The following is an 18,282-nucleotide window of genomic DNA, read 5'->3' as shown; positions in this document are numbered from 1 at the left end:
AACAAGGTCAGCATTTTATTTTCAACAACATTCCTAACATAATATCACCCATGCAAAGTTCTGGGGAGTCGCTAGTATATATAAAATTACATTTTACTGTACGTTCGTTTAAAGTTAATAAAATATTGCACAGTTCTACGGCGTATAGACTGTAATTTCAATCTGTCAACAGTGCATACCACAGCCCTGCGCGCGAGCTTAAGCAGCGCTACAAAAAGTCCGCCGTGCACTTCAAACGGTGCCGCCCTGTAGGGTTGTCGACGGCCGTTATCACACCGCCTTCAGATGTCACCTTGTTGGTTTTTTGTCAATTATCATCATTTTGACATTGTACCAAAGTTTTCATGTAAATTATTTGTTTTGATAATTTTTACAAGTTTTTAAGCTTACGTACTTTATAATCCAGTTAACGAGCAAAACTAAATATATAGTACTTTTTTTTAAATAATAATATATCCCTGCACAATTCACAACGCGCCATCTAGTCCCAAGCTAAGCAGAGTTTGTGTTAAGGGTACTAGACAACTGATATAAATAGATCTACCCCGGCAAGCGGGAGTTGGCCTTCAGCCACTCCATAAGTCTTCCCGCTGGCTTGGAGTGCCATCTACACTCGCCCCCTATCACCCTGTCGTCCAGTGAAGCTGTAAAGGACAGCTGCGACCAACAGAATTAGAGTAGTCCAAAAAAAAGAAAAAATACTCCTCTAAAAATTTAGTACAAAACATCATTCAGTACAAGATTCTCATATATGAAATATAGAATAACTGTAACTAAATACATCAATCAGCATTATATTTTAATGAGCCTTATGTAAGTTTTGCTAAATTCATAGATAGTCAGAATCACGGATAACATCAGGATAAAGATTACAAGTGAAAAAAATAAACTAGTTGAGTATGATAGTGATAACAAAATATGATTGAATTGCTTCAAGGATGAGTTTGAATTATTAAATCTACCGGGAAAGCCCACAAGAAGCATCACACGAACGAGCAAGAAACTGGCATGTTGCCATATAATTTAGACATGATGAGGGTTTATTAATGGGGTCACGAGTCCATGACATGGCTGTCATATCTACCTCCACGCGGTCTTCCCTGGGAACTATTATATTGTAGTGAATTTGTCACAATGAGCTAACTGATCTGACCTCAAGCTCATCTTAACATCCTCCATTAGTGAAGCCGGGACTACAAGCCATCGTATCATCCTCGTCTGGCGACCTATCATTGGATATAGATATCGCAGGCGAGTGTACCATTCCATTATCATCCATAAAGAAACTATAAAATAAAAGAAACAATTCTTTTAAATGTCCTTTATATACAATACATCGATATACAACTTAAAAATAATCAACATTTACTTAATACTATTTTTACACATAGTTAACATTGATGTACTTTTCCACTGGTGCCCGCCAGCGTAAACGGTTTACGCACCAGTGGAAAGGCACCATTCCTTTATCATCCATTAAAAAAACGTTGATGTACATTCGCCTCCGTAAATAATTGGCAAAGCGTTCAAAAAATTTTTGTCGCCAATAATTTTCAATCAAGCTACCTTCACGACTATTATCCCAGATGGGGTAATCAGAGTCATTATAAATTGTAAACGTGATTAACACAAGACTTGATATGCCCAAATTTCGCTGGATTTATTTCAATTCAATGTGTCAATAGGCAAATCTCCTGCAGTTTTGCAGTGTTACATCCTAAAAACTCCTTGTCCATTAGAACAAATAAGACAATATTACATACCATCAGCAAATCTATACAAAGAAATAAAATTGAAGTGTGCGTTTGTAATTTTTAATTAACAGCTTTTTTCTGAATGTATATGAAAATACGGTATTTAGGTCAAAATATTATTTTTAAAAATATTCATATGTCTATTAGTTCTTGCTGTCTGAAACGGATGGACTGATTTTTTGGGATTTTCACCCGCAGATAGCTTAAGTTGTAAGTAATAACTTCGGATACTTTATTTTAATTCCACGCCGACGACGCGGCGACGTTAGGGCAAATGGCTAATTTCAGTATATATTGTGAATTACTTCCACGGTACTCATAGTTATTAATATTATTGTAATATTTATATACATACTTTTTAGAAGCCTCTCTTTAATGGGATATTATTATTATGGGCACTAGACAACTGATAGAAATATTTATTTTTAAATACTTACATACTACACATTAACTGCTTACACCAAAACATTCATACATGAATAGAAATATTTCTATTGAATATAGCCTGCATAGTTAAGCGTAAAACTTACGCCACCGAGGTCGTCAATAGTCTGGGTCTTTACGTGAATGGAAAATGTCGACCCTAAGAAATATATAAAGTTATTTCGAGCACGCATAGTTGGTGTTATTTTTATGACCTAATATTATTTATATTTTATGTATTTTTTCAAATATAGCATTCGATTTTTTCTTATAACCATTACCCTCAATAGAACATTAATCCATAAATCATTACATAGTATAACTAGCTACTGGGCCCGGCTTCACACGGTTCATATGTATAATACATGTGTACCATGTATTATACATATGAATCTTCCTCTTGAATCGTACACCCGTGCGAAGCCGGGGTGGGTAGCTAGTGTACACTAATAGTCAATTCGCCCCATCAAACTATCTATCATTAAAATTAATTAAAAAAAAAACATATATCTAGTACATACCAATTTAGATTGATTTCCACATGTTCCTCCCTGAAAATTGTCATGATTAATTCTTGTCCCTAAGGGCTAACTGGCCTGAGCTTATGTTTACCCTTCATCCTTCACTGATACCCCGTCAATGTATACAATTCAATTATCATCCATTAAAAACTCTAACCACTAACCGACTGTATATCAGCAGCCATACCGAAAACGGGCCAAGTGTAGGGTACTCGAAACCATTAAAATAACTTATTTAGCGACTGAAATTCGGTAGGCCTGATTTACAGGTATGACCCTAGTCTGCTAGAGGTTCGAACCTCGGCTGACTGTCGGCTCGAGCCTACATGTGTTTACGATCGACAACAGATCGATCTAAGGCTATATTAATAGTTCTGACAAAAGTTTAGGTTTAGGATTGAATAAACATTAATTAAATTGTAAAATGTTTTAATACATATAATACTGTCCATTACAGTATTGGAATTTTATAAATACATCTAGACATTCCATCATTATATATATACAAAATATATACAATAAAAAGACACGTGAAACAGTATAAATAATTATTATCTATTTTAAATTATTGAACATAAGAAGATTGAAATTAAAATATTAAATAAATATCGCATCTGAATAATCGAGATGAAACTCTAAATATTATATAGATTAAAAATGAAGACAATTAAAACATATTCGTTGTAATCTAACAAACATTAAATTTGTAATTGTTATTGTTATTATTTTATACCATTACAAAACACAAACTAACAATACAATTGTTAAAAGACATCGAATTGACTGAATCATTACAACTTTACAGAAATACAGTTCGAAAGTTACAAGCTTTAATAATAGGAAGAAAAAATATGAAAATTTATTTATAATTCATAAATAATAATTAATTAAATAAATTACACTTGTTTAATTTAAATTACTTAAAATAACATGCTCATAAAGCTACAATAAATACTTAACCAAAGCACGGAACACAAAAACGGGGCCGCAAGTGTTTTTATTTTTTTGGTAACTTATACAATAATTATAGATTATGCTAAAAAATATTCCCCTATCCATTATGTTAGGCAAGTTTTATAGAGACTGGTCAGACACTGAACCCTCGCATAGAATAGTCTTCCCTTCGTCGAAGATCTGCACTATATCAGTAATAATCGATTCAATTTTGACTAATTTTAATTTTTGACCAATTTTTAAAGCCGTGTTGCGGTCACATAATGAAATTAATAAATTAATTACCAAGGGCTAAGGGGACGGACCTTACGTCTCTGGATTTAGAATTACCAGACGTGGGGGGTTTGTGTAGAATAGTCCCCCCCTTTGACGAAGATCTGCAGTATAACCCTAGAATAGTCCCCCCTTTGACGAAGATCTGCAGTATGTGTTGATAATTTGTTGAGTGTTGCAGTATAATTGATTCAATTTTATTTGTTGACCAATTTTTTGATACGAGTTGCGGTCACATCTTGAAAATAATAAATGAATTACCAAGAGCTAAGGGGACGGACCATACGTCTCTGGATTTAAATGAACTAATAATAAAGATAGAAGAAAACATGAATAGTTTAAATTTGGAACCTTAAAATAGTTTAAAGTGTTGAATAAAAGTCAGAAGCTAAATAAACAAGAACACTTACAAGAAACCAATTACACACAAGCCGAGCCCGTAATTTCATATCCGTATATTATTTGGGTTTAAACCAATTAGAATAACAGAATTATAAAGTATTGTGTGAAATTTATCAGAACACATTAGTGGAAACCGCATCCGAATCGCATTGCCGTTTCTGAGATTAGACCTCACAAACGAACAGATAACAGACAATTGTAACAATAATTGTTTTGGGCTCCATTACGTAAGTCCACCAGTAATAGGCATATATCTTTAATGCACAGACAGTTAGTTACATATTTATTATATATAGATTTGATCCGTCATGGCAATGAAATTAAAATAGAAATAAAGCTTATCAAGTGACATTGAATATATCCTTATACTCATTGTATAACCTACCGTATATAATAATTTGTATATATATATACATAACTACGATATATATATATATATATAAATTTAGGAACATTCTAAAATCGATTTAAATGTGATGATGATTAATAAAAAATATTTTTTTTTAAGACTTCGTTTCTTTTGAAATTCAAAACTGTTTAATAATAATTAGAGATGATTCATTTGTATGACGGAACATATATTACTTAATAGGATACATAAAATACCTTGATGAAGAACGCAATACTTATTATTTAAACAATTCTTAGCTATTGTTAAAAATGAGCATTTACATTATAATATTTTTTGACATTTAAGCAAAATATTATTACTTTTTTTTAATTAACACAAACCTTCATTCTTATCATTTAAAGCATGTGAGTATTAAAAAAATATGAATAGTGTCTAATATTATGCCTAGTGCAATGTCAAAAATAAAAAAAAGGTTAATTCGATTTTAGAATATTATTACATAACACCTAGTTTTGTGTCATTCACTCGAACTGTCAGAAACTGACAGCTGAATGACAACTTTCCTTAACTCCGCAATTAGAACATTTTTTTAATTTAACACTACGCCGTACCGCCAAATCATCCTTTTTATGTACATACAAGCATTTTGGCAGTGACCAGCTGGACTTTTACTTTTTTATATACAATTCCATATTTTACTATTCCATTTTTATAAAATACAATTTACATATAAGATAAATTACAATAATTTAGAATAAGTTATAATTACAAGTACACAATAAGCAACAGTATAATTAGATAAGTAGTACACAAAATCAAACTCAAATGAAGACAATTAGACTATACAACACTAAATCCCTTACTCATAAAATTAAAAACTACAAACCCATAAACAGTGCTGTCACTCTCTATCAAATCTAGAAACTAGTTCGAAAGAAAAAGACAGAAATCCTTGATAATTAAAATAGGTCTATTTGACTTTTATATTAATAAAATATTGTTATGTAGAAAATTCATAAGTTACGCTTAAGAATACAGTCAAATGATAGGAAAATTGTGTATTACTAACCTAGATCTTAAAGCTTATTTTATTTCTATCCTAAATAGATAAATAGCCAATATTATTATAGTAACATTAGATTTCGAGATGTTTAATGAAAAAAATGACATACAAGGTTAGTCGTATAGGGTCTGCCAAACCGCAATTCTTGTAGAATACACAAAAGACTTCTATCTAGTAGTATAATCTTTTAGTATGACTAAAAGATTAAAACAAAACAACTGGAAATAAAAAATACAATTGAGTTTCTTTTTAGTTCTGTTATTTTTGGTTCAACTAAAGTAACTAGTCAAAGAGGACGGTACAGATAGACAAAATAAAAAGATATTCATAAGAGACAAAACTCGTCCAAAACGAATCAATTATTTTTACTGACTTTGGTCACATTTTACTTGAAAATAATTTTTAATACGTTGACGGTAAAAACTATTATCAATTTTCCACTTTGCTTGTGTGGAATTTTTTTTTCAAGTCAAATTAGGAAGTTATTATTTGGAAACATGTTACACTGTCTGATGTTATTCATCGTATAGTATCCTAACTACATAATTCTTACATTATCAATAAATATTGCAATTATTATATTTAGGTTTAGTTTCAGTTAACTTCACTTTCCAGAAACTCATTTATACTGTAATAATTATTTTCTAATATTATTTCCAAGTCAATTTACATCAGGGAGTTTTAGTATATTAAGGTTACTTAAGGGTCGCCAAAGCGGACGTGACACCCCTGGTGTTGATGATGGGCCGTACGCCTGTTTGCCAACAACGTAGTATAAAAAGTCTCTTAGGTATTTTACAGTTCACAATCATGAATATTATAAGACTTTAAGCTTGCCCTTTACGACTTAACCTATATATCGTACACCAATTATAAAAAGGGGATTAACTCAATTTCTTTTTTAATAACCATTTAAAGTTAAAAATTTAGAGTGAATTTTCCAAATTTCTTTAATTTTGAGCTAATCCAGTATTGTACTAGGTAATAATAATTCGAGTTTCAATATAATGTAAACGTACCATATGGTAATAACGAACTATCATACTTATGAATATAAATGTTTGTGCCCTGCCAGTAATCAAACCCGCGACTATCGGAAGTAGTGATGTTTAAACGGCTAGACCACCGAGTAGCATTAAAAAAATCGAGAGCGTCTCTGTGTTACATTTTCATGACTAATAATGTTTATTATTAGTAACTTACAAATAATATTCCGGAAATAGTTGCGATCTAACAGTTTGTATCAAAATAACTCGTTCGAACGAGTATTTCGGGCTTATGCAAGATTGATTGACGTATAAATATGGTATAAAGCAGCCATGTCAAACCTACGGCCCGCGGACTGCATGCGGCCCCAGGGCTGTATCAACAAGGCCCGCGCACGCATACACACATATTTAACAACCTCATATACTATATAATAAAATAACTAAAATGTTATAAGAATTCAGTGTTGTTTTTTTATTTGAATCTGGTCCATCTACACTTTCTAATTTCTCTAAATTCTCAATTTTGTAGAGGGTCCTATATTTCATATAGAGTCCTCTGCAATACTGAGTGTGACACCTCTGAAATAAAGTATACACTGTTTGGTTGACTATTTATTAATGGAACTCAACAGTAATATACTCAGCTAACACAGTGTTGTCAAAGTAAACGAAGATGAGTAAATATTTCTGAAAAATGAAATATGTATTTATACCATTTTGAATAAAACATTAAATTATTATTAACTAGCTGATCCGCGCTATTTCGTCTGCATTACACTTACTTGACATTTATCATTATATTTCGACCAATTTACGTAATATCTTTTTAAATTGTAAGCTATATGTTATTCTGATGTATAAGCTATATTGCTGTAAAGTTTCATCACAACCCGTTCAGTAGTTTTCGCGTGAAAAAATAACTAAATTCCATCCATACCCACAAACTTTCGTGTTTATAATATTAGTAAGATAGTAAGACTAGCTGACAGATTGTATTACTAGAACGAATATAGAAATATTCTATATTTATCTTAAAAAAATCATACAAATTCACCTTTTACATATAGTATATAATCAATCACGTTTACCATTACAGTGAAACTCAAATATATGTAAAAAAAATCAAAAACTTCATATCGTACCATTAGTATTTAGCAATTTAAGACCTTATAGTATGCTATTTTGGAGTTGAGCTTTCATCAACGCATTGTGACCACTGGACTGTCATGGATCATGGTCGGGCGTCATTTGAGGATTCCACGTCGCTGGAACTGCTAGAGACGGACTTCTTCGGTTTGTATTCGGTTATAACTACTGTAACACCGCTTACAGTTACCTGGTTGAATAGAAAAATATATATACTTACACATATTATCTAGGTAGACTGTACAAAATCGTTTGCATGGGTACCTTGTCCTATTTCGGCCGCAAACTTTTTAATATTTTTTTATTTCAAAGGCTGCCAGTTACAATGGATCATTCACCAAGTATGGACGTCTCATCACTGGGAAGTACTGAGAACGGAGCGCCTTAAAACCTACGCCTTGAATTTTAAAACAAGCATAATGCTTTTTAAAAGGCCTGACCTGCTTTACACCTGTTGACCATTCTACCATCTTTAGCATTTCCTCTGTTGTTCTAGGTGAATGGGCAGCGGTAATCACTTACCATCACATATGCCGTCATATCATCACGATTGCTATACCAGATGGGGTAGTCAGAGGTACTGTCAACCTCGTGGTGAACGCTACACTTGACATTCTCTCATTCGTTCAGTATATTTGAATCTAATGAGACAAAGGGTTAGCCTAATTCTCAGATACATTTTTTGATTTGATGTTGGTGTTTCCCTCAGCCAAATCAGTGATAAGTATAAATTTTTGTTTATCGACCAGATTTGAACTCACGACCTTTTGGGTGTAAGTCAAAGTAGTAAACCACTAAGGGGCCGTCCATTAATCACGTGAGGCTCGAATTGGGGGGAGGGATTCGGTAAAAATAACGAAATATTACAACCGCGGAAGGAGCTATAATAAGATATCACGTGAATTATTTTTTTCGTCAAACGCGAGATTTCTAAACCGAAAGTCTAAAGATAATATTCTAAAAATGTTTAGCTTCTTGGAAGATACTGAAAATACACGTGATTTTTTAATAACTAATTTATCAAAAAATCTTAAACTTCACCACATAACACTAAGGGGGTGATTAGGTGTACGTAAATTATAAAAAAGCATCACGTGAAAAATGGACCTACTCTAAGCGACGACTCTATTGCAGTTTTTCCCAACGAGATACCCACGCCCACAGGGGCGCCATTTCATTGTTTAGTGAACAATTCCAAAATGGACACAACATGAAATTGACCCTTTCGCTCCAGGCCATTTAAATGCAATGCTAGATTTCGCTGCCAAAATTTATCGAAAAATGAAAATTCTTAAATAATTGTTATCACTAAATTAAAATAGCAAATGAATATAGAAATCTTCATTAAAATTTCAGTTTTTCATTATATTTGAAAATTTACTTACTCTGTTTCATTAACAAGTTTCTTAAGTGAACAATTCAATTTTTTAATATAAAAATTATGTATGCTACATAGGGAGCCATAAGAATTTAAGAAAAGCTAATGCGAGAATGGCACATTAAAAGGTTGGGAAACACTGCTCTAGACATATAAAGGAGATCAGGCGTTACCTCTCTAGTTTGCGCTGAGCTGCGATCAACATTGCTGAGCCGCGGCGGATGCCGTCGCTTCTTCTTGAGCGAATTCGCAGAGCGTGGCCTCTTCTGCGAACTAGTGGGCGCCGTACCTGCGGCCTGGGCGGCCACCAGCGCAGGATTGATTCGAGGTTTGCGTGTTGAAGTACCTTGTAGCAGAAAATGAGTTTTAATTAATTTGATTGACATATACGATGATTTCCATTGAAAAATAAATTATATAAAAATGAATGTCCTACTTGAATTTCTTGGCAGTTCTCAACAGTGGTAACCAAATCTGTACGGTAGATAATAGTAAAAATGTGGCAAAATTGCCCAATTTTTGACACGCCTAAAATTATCTTACTAATATTATAAACGCGGAAGTTTGTAAGTGTGTATGGATAGATTTTTTTTTAATTGAATGGTGTTGGGTTTCGTGGTTAGGTATACACTGGTGGGGCATTAGTTAAATAATATAATGTCAAGCCTATAAGTCAAGTCAGTTTCAGTATTGCAATAACGCGAATTTATATGCTTTTTAATAATTATTTTTATTATATTTTTACTTCTACGTAAAGCACATAAATAGTAGCATTGTTAGCATGGTTATCTAGGCTGGCAAGTCTGACATTTTAGTCCTGCAGTAAAATATCAGACTTACCAGTCTAGATAACCATGCCTTCATACCCAGTAATTTCTCTGTCTTATCACCTCTGCCCACATCCTTCAATCGCAAAACATCTTACAAAGCAAGCTGAAGAGGTTGAAAATGTTTTACCTTATCCTCATTTCTATTACATTTCACTCCAATAAACATGCTTATATTATGAAGCAGTGGTAAATGTACACATCATTTCTGTTTAGAAACTATACAGACAAGGGGACCGAAACACGGTTTTGCCTCTGGGATGTTTGAAAATCGGAATATATACCTCCCAGTTGCTTTATCGGTGGTAAATAACTTTGAAAGCTTATGTAAAAGGGGCAGAGTTCAAAATAGAACGGTAGATTCGAAATACTTTAGCCAATAAAAGGTTAGATTTAGAAATAGCCTGGAAATCGTTATTGGTGTGAACCGAAGCGCTGTTTTGGAGTATAGCTCTATTTGTACGCCTTTGAAAGCATGATATGGGTTGAGTTTAGTACGAACAAAAAATTTACTGAAAGCCTCGGTTACACTGTATTTTTTTAGAATAATAATAATAACCCTGAACATTCACAGAGCGTCTTCTTAAACTCAAGCTAACGATAAGTAGAGCTTGTGATTTAAGTATTTCCATCAGTTATTGACTAGTACCCTTGTTGGGTACTAGACAACTGATATAAATATTTAGATATCTTTCTTTTCTAAATACAGATATAATATACATAGTAAACACCCAGACTGATATTTGTATCGGTCTGGGTGTACAATCATACTCATGAATACGAACTGTTTACACCGTGCGAGGAATCGAACCCGCGACCATTGGAAGTAAAGCGGTGTGCTAGACCGCTAGAGGCCGTTTGCCGACACCGAGGCCATCATAACTGCTTGTATGCCATTCTAATCATATAAGAAAAACAGGTAAGGAAAGCCGCCGGTTCCGACTATTCATATTAAAATAACCAGTGTGTCAGAACGCAGCCATAATTATCCTTGCTGAAGCTGTAGCGAGGCTGTTTCGTCCGCCGATGGCGTTGGGTTCGACACAAATTATACATTAGAGCACTTGTCCTCCACAGACGCTCTTAGACATTACAAGAAAGGGGCCGGCCCTATTACGTATAGACGTAATAAGAATATACCCCCAAGGGCTAGTTAATGGTGTTTCTGATTCACATAAGTGTTTAGGCGATTCACCCGAACCGAGTTATAAATAGTTTGCCGATTCACGCGTACATATATATTGCTTGTTTTCCATTTGAGTTGTATAAAAAGAACTCATAATAATGTCGATATATGTTGGAAGGAATAAACATATTACGCCGACCCCAAATAAATGGGATATAGAAGAAGCAGATGATTATGTCGGAAAGAATAGAATAGAAAAGAAGATTCTTTATTCAAAAAACTTTTGAATAGTCATTACTTATTTTTTTAATCGGAAAGCTGTCTTGACTACAAATACGAGCAAGAAACTTGCGTGTTGATGATTGTTAGGAATGGGTACTAAAAGCCTCATTCTTACCAATATCAGGTCGACCTCTACGCGGTGCACGCTAGAAACAGACGTAGTTAATAAACTAACTGATCAGATTTTATCCTCATCTCATTATCCTTCAGTGGTGGCGCGGTAGTGTATATAATTAGTGCAAATAAACCATACTAAACATAACATGATAGTATAGTATAGTAATACTATACTATCATGTTATATTCCACAAAAATATATAATTGTTGTCAAATAACGGAACCTTTGGCATTGGATATCTTTCTATCCCTTCAGGAAACTGTAATGACGAGAGATAATCAACATCTGGGAAAAGCTACTGTATTTTTGTAAAAACAAATATCTGGAAATATCCTGTTTTAATAACTATAGATATTATTATCTTTAATATCCATACACACATCGACGCCATGACACAGCCACTTTGAGCACACTGCCTTAATTCTGATTGTTGCGGATTCGATTCCGCGCACGGTTCAAACAGTTGTATTCGAGAGTTTGATTGTTTGTATCGCTCTGGGTGTTTTCTATGTAATATTTATGTATTTACAAAAAAATTATCAAAAGTAAAAAAAAAACTATGTGCTTATTTATATCTAGTAAACATAAAATAAGACTATATGGCGCTATATGAAATGTCCAGAAATATAAATTTAATAAAAAAAATATTAAGTATTAAAAACGGCTTAACCGATTTGTATGTGGTTTTCACTAATATATCATTGTAAGCCTCACATAATTATGTGTAAGTTTTACTCAAATCGGTTTTACGTGTACAAAATTTACGGATTAGCTGGTTGTAAACATGTGTAACAACATGGCGCCGTCGGCTCTTGGGAAAGGGTGCTATGTTTTGGTAGACTTGTAGACATACCCTAAGTCTTAAAATTAATCTAGTATACTTATAAATAACACATAAATATTCCTGAACGCAGCGCCATCTAGTCCCACGGTAAGCAGTTTCTGTTATGTTATGGGTACTAGGGTAGACAATTGATATAAATACTGAGATATTTTTGTTTTAGCGCAGGATGGTGTACCATTCCATTATAATCCCTTAAAACAAAGTATGATGGAATTGTGTCTAACAGGTTTTTTTTTTAAGGCATCACAATGAAATGGTTTATTCGCCTGCGCTTACGTATTCGCTGGCAGGGCACCAGTCGAGGATGATAAGATGACCATGAATTTAACACGACAGTTTCCAAGGGGAATCCCATGGAGGCCATCCTGACATGGTACATTGGTAGCAATGTGGTTGCTATTCCCCATTATTAGTAATCCCTTCCTTCCTATAATCCTAAACTGTGACAGTATAAAGTGCAGAGTCGAGCAAACTATGTGTTTCCATAGCGACCATTGGTACAGTACATAAGAATAAATAGTTGTCAAACAGGTTTGGTCGGTTTTGTTGCTAATCCTTAGTAATATTATAAATGCGAAAGTAACTGCTGTTTGTCTCGCTTTCGCGCCGAAACCACTGAACCGAATTAAATGTTTGGTACACAGATAGTCCACATCCTAAGAAAGGATATAGGCTATTTTTAATGTGAAAAAAGGGTTGTAAGGCGTTGAAAGGGGAGAAGAAAGGTAATATAGAAGTATCATCATTTTACACGGACGAAGTCGAGGTCACAGCTAGTATTAAAATATGAATCATCTAGCTAGGCGGGTTTGTTAATTCAGCAATTCGTAGGTTGTGGCTTTAACTGACGTCACTGCTCATGATAAACCACGACAATATGTAAATGACCCTCGTAATGTGGTAAGGACGATTCTGTGTCGAATTCATTTTGATTTATTAACGGTGTTTATTTAACAGGAGAGTCAGTCAGAAATCTAAATTATCACAAAGTTTTTTTTTGTGTTTGCTTGATTCGAACTCACGACTTTCAGGTGTCTATCTGGGTTGTAGACCACTGGGTTCTGGCGTTGTAGTCTTAAAATATGACTAATCTAGCTAAGCGGTTTCGATAATTCAGCAATTCGTAGGCTGCGGGTTTACCTGACGTCACAAAGCGTGATAAGTCACGACAATGTAAAATGTAAACTGAAGGCTATATATCATCACATTTCAGAGGAAACGATTGGATCGTTTCCGGTGTTTACTCCGTTCTTTTTTATAGACATTAAAATAAAGCAAAAGAAAAAACGGAAACTGCTAAACATCTGATACAAATAGTTTCATACAATTTTTTTGTAAATACATACATAATATAGATAGAGGGGGAAAGGGAATTGTTACTAATGTGGACTATTGACCCCTGGAAACCGTCGTGGTACATTCCTAATGAATTTGCGACGAAGGGCTAACTTGACCTCATATGCTGATTCTATCATCCTCCATTGGTGCCCCGCGAGCGTAAACCGTTAGCGCAGGCGTATGCACCATTACATTATCATATATTAAAAACAGAAAATTTTAACAGCTTATGAAAGAATTTTTTTTTGTATTAATATTTTTTCCCTACCGTCCAGTTTATTATACAGATTTAATTGAGAAGAACTGGCAAGAAACTAAACAGATTTTTTTTAACAATAACCTTATTTACATTGTGTAGGTACTAATGTAGGTGTCTATGTCTAACGTTAAATGAAATTCCCGTGCATGAACTGTTATTGCACTGCACGTTCGTCACTCAAGTAATCGTTTAGTGTATAATAGTCTTTTGCTCAATAAATATGATTTAACAAATGTTTTGAATTTATTTAAAGGTAATTCAAGTATATCCTTCGGTGTCTTATTGTAAATTTTTATAGCCATTCCCATAAGAGATCCATTAGCTTTTTCTAAACGATACTTAGTTATGTTAAGTTATGTAGTATTACTGTTATGAGTATGGCTGTTTCTTAGAAAGATTTTTATAAAATATTTGAGTATATATATACATATATTGAGAAGCACAGGTAGGTCGCTGCATTTTAGTATAGTACATGGCCTATCCCGTGTCTAACCATGAAATCATTAGTTATGATAATTAGATGCAACTAGAGCACCATGTACAGTTCGCTTCATTTACATCGATAGGGGGATGTGATTTTCATTTTAATAATAGGAGGCCTCATTACTGATAATGATGCTGGCCTCGGTGGTCTAGCGGTTTAGCATACCGCCTTACCTCCGATGGTCGCGAGTTCGATTCCTCGGCCGGTGCAAACATTTGTATTCATGAGTACGATCGTTTGTATCGGTCTGGGTGTTTTCTATGTATATTATGTATCTATTTACATAAAAAAATATAAGTATTTATATCAGTTGTCTAATACCCATAACACAAGCTTTGCTTATCTTGGGACTAGATGCCGCTGTGTGAATTGTCCTGGGAATTATTATTAGTATACCATGTCATGTTGACCTTCACACGGTCCCCTCTAGAAACTATTATAGTTGATTTCTGGTAAATTCGCACGGGTTAACCAATTTCATCCTTGACTGGTACCTCCCCAGCGGATATCCTTAGCTCAGGCGGGAACACCGTAATTTCATATATGATGGCTTCGATAGTCTAGCGGTTTAGCACACCGCATTACTTCTGATAGTCGCGGGTTCGATTCCTCGCACGGTACAAACATTTGTATTCATGATTGTTTGTATCGGTATTTTCTATGTATAATATGTATGAATTTACGAAAAAAACCTCGTCGTCGTCTAGAACCTATAACACAAGCTTTAGCTAGGTTAACTTGGGTCTAGATGGCGCTGTGTGAATTGTCCTCAGATGATTATATATTTGTTTAGTTTAATGCTGTGTGATTTGTTATAATGTATGTTGTATAATGTTAATAAAATTCTACATTAAATACAGCAAGGTAAGAACATTTTGTAATATTTAAATATATTTATGTAATATATTGGTCAATCTCTTAGGTATATATTGTATTTATCGTCCTGTTTATATTTTGTTTATCATTAATTATATTTGCACCGCCAATAATTATTCTCTGCACCCCCTATGGTAGCAAATTCCGCATGGTGTTAAGTCGCCAAATGTACTGTAGTATATTTTGAACTGTGCCTGAGTGTGACTCTGTGCATTGTAGGTCGTTAAATAAATAAAAAAACATTGACTGTTATACTAAATTACTAAATTCGACGGATCTTTATCGAATATATTTTTGAAGCCGACTGTACCTACTTTTATGCATGTATACACACACCTAAACTATAAGATTTAGTTAGTATGCACAAGATTACTACGAGCAACTGTACTTGTGTACATGACGTCACAAAGGTCAATGGGTACTAACCCACTAAATATGAATGTTCAAACAAACAACGCGTTATAATGTAAGCGACGTCTTTCTTATTTGGTCGGGTAATACGCGACTGCAACGCCTATGGGTAACGGTGGCAGACTGCTGAACTATTAGCATAGATAAATAAACATAAATACTTATCAGATTTTGTACACCTACAGTCAACGGCATAGAAGTGAAAATTGAATAACAGTTCATATGGCAATATCTAAAAAATGCAAGTAGTTTTTAATGAGAAATTAAATGGCATTAGCTTATTGTAGTTCTAATAAAAGGAGTCTTTATACACTTTATAAGAGTGTAATTAACAAAAGGTTATTTAAATCGAGTACTTTACCATATCCATACTCCAATATTAATCAATGTGTCTGTCTGTTTGTGACTGTGCATGAATCCCCCTTTCATATATTGTTTAGGCTTGCTATTGTCTATTGTTTTATATAGAAAAATAACATTGTCACTATTCATATTCTTCTGTTATCTTGCATTACTTTTAATTTCATAATTACATTTAGCAGCTTAATATAAATACAGTCCTTCACTCACAGTTAAATTTTTAAGATCTTTTTTTTTTTTTGGAGGTTTTGTCTATTTTCAGGTGCTTGGACCTGTAGCACTGCAACCTACATAGATCTATTGTGGTCTCACCCTTTTGAGGTTTTAATGAAACTGAGAATGCATTATATCATATGCTATCTTGTTATCAAAAAAAGAAAACAAAGTGATAATTAACCTATTCATGACTAAATAACTGTATAGAGATGTTTCGTCATGAAAAGGAACAAACAGACAGACAATTATAGTATTGGTATGGATAAGATTTAGCATACAGTTCGAATAAAAATTCATATTTAAACTATGGTTTAATTATAATAATTTGGGAATTCAAAACAGATTATAAACATGTAATTAAAACCTACAGGTACTTAATGTTTTTTAATTTGAATCTGTGTAAATACCATTAGCTACTTCTAAAGTTCATTTTCAACCGTTGTTGTTCACTGCGGATAACATTTTTAGAATTGCACTAATAGATATCTTTAATATAAATAATAAAAGTGAGTAAAGTTTAATTATATTTTAAATTCAAGATTAATAAGAATACCACAGGCGACATAGGTAATGTATATACATACTAAAAATAAAAGTAAATACTAACCGTCTCTCTACTAAAGAAAAATATAATTGTTCAGTATTTTTTTAAATTATTGTTCTTAATTTAAATAATTTTTACATTCATTATAGTAAATATAGGATTAGAACATTAGAATTGTTGTTTCAATTATATAGGTCTCAAATGCAAATTATTATGGGAATTCAATTAGTGGATAATAACATGAATATACATTCATGTCATCAATCAAAATACAAAACAATGTAAAGTACACAATCGGTCAATTTGATATAATTAGATAATTTTCATTAAAAAGTAACTATAGTTTTTTTTTAGTCATCTCAGGTGTATACGAAATATTTGATTTTATGTGGAATTGGAACAAGAATTCGCAAAATACAAAGAATGTCGATTTATCTACTTGCGTGGCTCTTTTCAGGGAAAACTAATTCGAGTATTAGGCATGTACTTGGGACTAAAAATCGATCCATACTAGAGGGCATTCACACTCGAGTTTCGATACAAAGGAACGCATGTAGAACTAATTTATGTACTGAATTACCTTTTCTGACGTCGCACATCGAACATTTAAATGCTTCTGCATTATTTCTGTACGTACAGACGCTGCAATCCCAATAATTTTCTTCAAGCACTTTGGAAGGCCTTTTGGCTCTTCGAATTGCATTTTTCTTGTCCATTTTAGCGCACACTCGCGACTAAATATTGCTAACACACAACAATCATGATACTTTACAGTAACCGAAACAGTTTTTAGTGTATTTATTTATAATAAACTGTCTGAGAATCATTATTTATGTTTAGTGCACAGAAACGTACACACTTCAAAACGCCATGACAGATCGGCGATGTTGCGTCGGTAAAACAGTGCAAGGTTGCCAAGAGCGATGTGCTGTTTTATCTGTATGTAAGTTCCTACAGATGGCGTCAGAAAGTGTTTCGCGCGGAAATGCAATTTTCATTTGCTTGTAATGCAACGGATGCATACTTTGAATGAAATAACTAATTCTATAAAACAGTTTATTTAATAAATTCTCAAAGACTCTAATTATTACTTCTTACAGAATAAATATATGTATGAAATAAATTATTTTCAAGCATTTTTTTCTATTTGATAGACACATTAGAATATGGATTATATAGGTACCTACCTATTGCTGCCTAGTTCTTTATCGCAAAGTTATGACTTCGTACTTGGTTATTTACTTTGTGTTATTATTTTATTTCAAACAAGTCATGCCCTAGCGCAAAACCAGAGTCTAATAGATTTATCTACTTTTTTTATAAAATACAACTCGTCGACTCT

At 33.3% G+C, this 18,282-nt stretch overlaps 1 protein-coding gene across 1 annotated transcript; it reads right to left on the bottom strand.

The window, feature by feature from the left end:
- Positions 1–7,851: 7,851 nt before the first annotated feature.
- Positions 7,852–17,810, bottom strand: LOC131850192 (YY1-associated factor 2). The gene is made up of 3 exons (XM_059200364.1): positions 17,521–17,810; positions 9,429–9,601; positions 7,852–8,067 (listed from the first exon to the last, which is right to left on the bottom strand). Exons 1-3 carry the CDS (start codon positions 17,654–17,656, stop codon positions 7,963–7,965), a joined length of 414 nt encoding a protein of 137 aa, XP_059056347.1. The 5' UTR covers positions 17,657–17,810; the 3' UTR covers positions 7,852–7,962.
- Positions 17,811–18,282: the final 472 nt, after the last annotated feature.

The sequence above is a fragment of the Achroia grisella genome, unplaced genomic scaffold, assembly GCF_030625045.1.
Source record: "Achroia grisella isolate CSIRO2021 unplaced genomic scaffold, CSIRO_AGI_Agris_v1 utg702, whole genome shotgun sequence".
Lineage (NCBI taxonomy): Eukaryota > Metazoa > Arthropoda > Insecta > Lepidoptera > Pyralidae > Achroia > Achroia grisella.
The sequence above is the reverse complement of the archived record's forward strand: the minus strand, read 5'-3'. Positions and strand labels throughout refer to the sequence as shown.